Consider the following 5,000-nt stretch of genomic DNA (forward strand, 5'->3'; position numbering starts at 1 on the left):
TTACAAAATACCAATTTAGCAGTCTTGTTTATGTAAACTTCTGACCCACTGGGAATGTGATGAAAGCTGAAATAAATCATTCTCTTTACTGTTATTCTGACATTTCACATTCTTAAAATAAAGTGGTGATCCTAACTGACCTAAGACATTGCTACTAGGATTAAATGTCAGGAATTGTGAAAAAACTGAGCTTAAATGTATTTGGCTAAGGTGTATGTAAACTTCCGACTTCAACTGTATGTGTAAGTGTGTGGGTAGAGTCCAGTGTGTGTGCATAGAGTCAGTGCAAGAGAGTAAGTGGGTCAATGCTTGTATTCTGGGTAGCCATTTGCCAAGATATTTAGCAGTCTTGGTTTGAAGTCTTAGGGGGTAGAAGCTGTTCAGGGTCCTGTTGGATCCAGACTTGGTGCATTGGTACCACTTGCCACACGGTAGCAGAGAATCTGTGGCTTGGGTGGCTGGATTCTTTGGAAAGAAATGTGGGCCAACCTTTGACACTGCTTGGTATAGAGGTCCTGGATGACAGGGAGCTCGTCCCCAGAAATGTACTGGGCCGTACACACACACCTGTAGCGCCTTGCAGTCGAATGCCAAGCAGTTGCCATACCAGTTGCCATACCAAGGGGTGATGCAGCCAGTCGAAATGCTCTCGATTGTGCAGCTGTATACATGTTTGACGAGCTAAGGGCCCATGGCAAATCTTTTCAGCCTACTGAGGGAGAAGCTTTATCGTGCCCTCTTCACAACTGTGTTGGTGTGTTTGGAACATGATAGGTCCTTAGTTATGTGGACACCGAGGAACTTCAAGCTTTCGACCCGCTCCACCACAGCCTTGTCGATGTGAAGGGTGGCGTGCTCGGCCCTCCGTTTCCTGTAGTCCATGATCAGCTCCTTTGCCTTACTGTTGTCCTGGCACCAAACTACCAGGTCTCTGACATCCTCCCTGTAAGCTGTCTCATAGTCGTCGGTGATCAGGAGTGGGACGAGGGTGTCTGGGGTGATGGTGTTGATGTGAGTCATGACCAACCTTTCAAAGCAATTCATTGCTACTGATGTGAGTGCTACAGGGCGAAATTCATTAAGACAGGTTACCTTGGCATTCTTGGGCACAGGTACTATGGTTGTCTGCTTGAAACATGTATGTTTTACAGACTTATGAATGTGAAAGGTGTTGCTCACATCGGCTATGGATTTCTTATAAGTGTCCGGATTAGTGTCGCGCTCCTTGAAAGAGGCAGGTCGAGCCTTTAGCTCAGTGCGGATGTTGCTTGAAGTCCATGGTTTATGGTTGGGATATGTACACTGGTCACTGTCGGGATGATGTCATTAATGCACTTATTAATGAAGCCAGTAACTGATGTGGTAAACTCCTCAATGCCATCGGATGAATCGCGGAACATATTCCAGTCAGTGCTAGTGAACCAGTCCTGTAGTTTAGCATCCACTTCATCGGACCACTTTCGTATTGAGTGTCAATGGTACTTCCTGTTTGAGTTTTTAATTGTATTCAAGAATCAGGAGGATAGAGTTATGGTCAGATTTGACAAATGGATGGCGAGGGAGAGCTTTGTATGCGTCTCTGTTTTTGGAGTGAAGGTGGTCTGGAGGTTTTCTTTCTCTGGTTGCACATGTGACATGCTGGTAGAAATGAGGTAAAACTGATTTAAGTTTGCCTGCATTAAAGTCTTTGGCCACCTGTTTGCTTATGGCTGCCGAATGGCAAAGCGGTCTAAGACACTGCATCTCAGTGCTTGAGGCATCACTACAGATATCCTGGTTTGAATCCAGGCTGTATCACAAGTGGCCGTGATTTGGAGTGCTATAGGGCGGCACACGATTGGCCCAGCGTTGTCCGGGTTTGGTCGGTGTAGGCTATCATTGTAAATAAGAATTTGTTCTTAACTGACTTGGGTCCTTGAGTGCGGTTTTAGTGCCAGCATTGGTTTGTGGCGGTAAATAGATGGCTACGAAAAATATAGATGAAAACTCTCTCGGTAGGTAGTGTGGTCTACAACTTATCATAAGGTATACCTCGAGACTTCCTTCATATTAGGCATCGCGCACCAGCTGTTATTGACAAAGAGTCACATGCCACCACTGCTCGTCTTACCGGACGTAGCAGTTATGTCCTGCCGATTTACAGAAAACCCAGCCAACTGTATATTATCCGTGTTATCGTTCAACCACAACTCGGGGAAACATAAGAAATTACAGGTTTCATGTCCCGTTGGTAGGATAGTCTCAAACGGAGCTCATCCAGTTTATTCTCCAGTGATTGCACGTTGGCCAGTAGAACAGATGGTAGAGGCGGGTTACCCACTTGCCAACGAATTCTCAGAAGCACCCCGATCTTCGATCTCTATACCTCTTTTCCTCACGCGAATGATGGGGATTTGGGGATGATCTCGGAGAAACAGTATATACTTTGCGTCGGACTCATTAAATAAAAAATCTTTGTCCAGTTCGAGGTGGCAAATCACTATTCTGATATCCGGAAGCTCTTTTCGATCATAAGAGATGGTAGCAGCAACATTATGTACAAAATAAGATACAAACAATGTGAAAAAGCACACCAAAGAGCACAGTTGGTTAGGAGCCCGTAAAACGGCAGCCATCCACTACGGCGCCGTTATCGTTGTTCTGAAGTTCAGAAGACCTTTTTGGTCATAGGAAACGATGGCGGAAACATTATACACGAAAAAGGTTAAGATCAGCCCAAAAAAACACACAAAATATCATAATTAATCAGGAGCTCGTAAAATGGCTGCTATACATCTCAGCTCAATTCTTTCTAGAATGCGCCATTCAGCCTAATTCTGACATTTCTATGAAATTGCCCTTAACTAGCCTACTTTGCTAGTAAATAGCCATTGCTATCTGTTGTTTTGTTGTTTTTAAATATGTTATTTTGCCTGTATGTACAGTACCAGTCAAAAGTTTGGACACACCTACTCATTCAAGGGTTTTTCTTTATTTTTTAGTATTTTCTGCATTGTGGAATAATAGTGAAGACATCAAAACTATGAAATAACACATGGAATCATGTAGTAACCAAAAGAGTGTTAAACAAATGTAATTATATTTATATTTGAGATTCTTCTAAGTAGCCACCCTTTGCTTTGATGACAGCTTTACACTCTCTTGGCATTCTCTCTTACTTTTTAAGACATGAAAGTCAGTCAATACGGAAAATGTGAAGAACTTAGAGCGTTTCTTCAAGTGCAGTCCCAAAAACCATCAAGCGCTATGATGAATATGTCTCTCATGAGGACCGACACAGGAAAGGAGTTACCAGCCTTAGAAATTGCAGACCCAGAGTCACCTCTGCTGCAGAGGATACGTTCATTAGAGTTACCAACCTCAGAAATTGCAGCTCAAATAAATGCTTCACAGAGTTCAATTATCAGACACATCTCAACATCAACTGTTCAAAGGAGACTGCGTGAGCCTTCATGGTCGAATTGCTGCAAAGAAACCACTACCAGAGGACACCAATAAGAAGAAGAGACTTGCATGGGCCAAGAAACACGAGCAATGGACATTAGACTGGTGGAAATCTGTCCTTTGGTCTGATGAGTACAAATTTGAGATTTTTGGTTTCAACCACCCTGTATTTGTGAGACTCGGAGTAGGTGAACGGATGATCTCTGCATGTGTGGTTCCCATCGTGAAGCATGGAGGAGGAGGTGTGATGATGTGGGGGTGCTTTGCTGGTGACACTGTCAGTGATTTATTTAGAATTCAAGGCACACTTAACCAGCATGGCTACCACAGCATTCTGCATTGATACGCCCCCCCATCTGCCTTTCACTGAAAGGTCTACTACACCTGTTGTTTTTGGCGCATGTGACAAATACGATTTGATTTGTGTCCATACTTTTGACTGGTACTGTATTGTTTGCTGCTAAATGAATTGCCTGAATCTTTTCTGAATCTGAATCTGAAAGACAAACACACATAGGCTGTGTTTACACAGGCAGCCCAATTCTGATATTTTGCCTAATTGTTTTCGAAAAGAGCTGATCTGATTGGACAAAATACCAGTTTTTGGAAAAAGATCAGAATGTGTAAACGCAGCCATAGAGGAGACAGTCTAGCAGCTGAAATGTATTGTAATATCCTCAGCTCCTCTCACTCACTCTCTCATCAAACTAAACCTGCTGTAGCAAAGGCCTGGGATGATTCAAGCTGAAATTACAGTAGTTATGAATGAGTGATGGCTTGTGTAGAGTTTTCGACCTGTCTCTCGCTGCATGCTGTTTCTTTCTGAGTCATTATCCAGATCACATTCTATGTTGAGTTTGGCTTTAGTGCAAATCTCCCACTAATTCTTAAGCAACAGATTCTGTGTCAATGATCTAATTTCTTTCACAACTTGTCTGTGCGATCTATGAGAGGTGTATAATGGTTTTCTGGGTGTTTTTCAGGGTGAACCTGGAGAGTGTAACTGTATCAGCCCTCCACATGCAGGAACAGGAGGAACAGGAGGACCAGTGAGTATGGCTAGGTTGTGCACGCGCACACACAGACATGCATACACATACACACACACACAGACATGCATACACATACACACACACACACAGACATGCATACACATACACACACAGACATGCATACACATACACACACACAGACATGCATACACATACACACACACACAGACATGCATACACATACACATACACACACACAGACATGCATACACATACACACACAGACATGCATACACATACACACACACAGACATGCATACACATACACACACACACACACACACAGACATGCATACACATACACACACAGACATGCATACACATACACACACAGACATGCATACACATACACACACAGACATGCATACACATACACACACACACACACAGACATGCATACACATACACACACAGACATGCATACACATACACACACACATACACACACACACACACACACACACAGACATGCATACACATACACATACACACACACACAGACAT

The 5,000-nt window shown here is 43.3% G+C and overlaps 1 protein-coding gene across 3 annotated transcripts in view; it reads left to right on the plus strand.

Annotated features, from left to right (window-relative positions):
* The window catches only part of LOC124043195 (collagen alpha-1(XVI) chain-like), a 171,340-nt gene that overhangs the window by 118,466 nt on the left and 47,874 nt on the right, over positions 1-5,000 (plus strand). For all 3 annotated transcript variants that reach the window (XM_046361490.1, XM_046361493.1, XM_046361491.1), the window contains exon 39: positions 4,428-4,493. In XM_046361490.1, coding sequence (XP_046217446.1) covers positions 4,428-4,493 — 66 coding nt within the window. The remainder of the gene's footprint in view (positions 1-4,427; positions 4,494-5,000) is intronic.

Source organism: Oncorhynchus gorbuscha, linkage group LG09 (genome assembly GCF_021184085.1).
Source record: "Oncorhynchus gorbuscha isolate QuinsamMale2020 ecotype Even-year linkage group LG09, OgorEven_v1.0, whole genome shotgun sequence".
Taxonomy (NCBI): domain Eukaryota; kingdom Metazoa; phylum Chordata; class Actinopteri; order Salmoniformes; family Salmonidae; genus Oncorhynchus; species Oncorhynchus gorbuscha.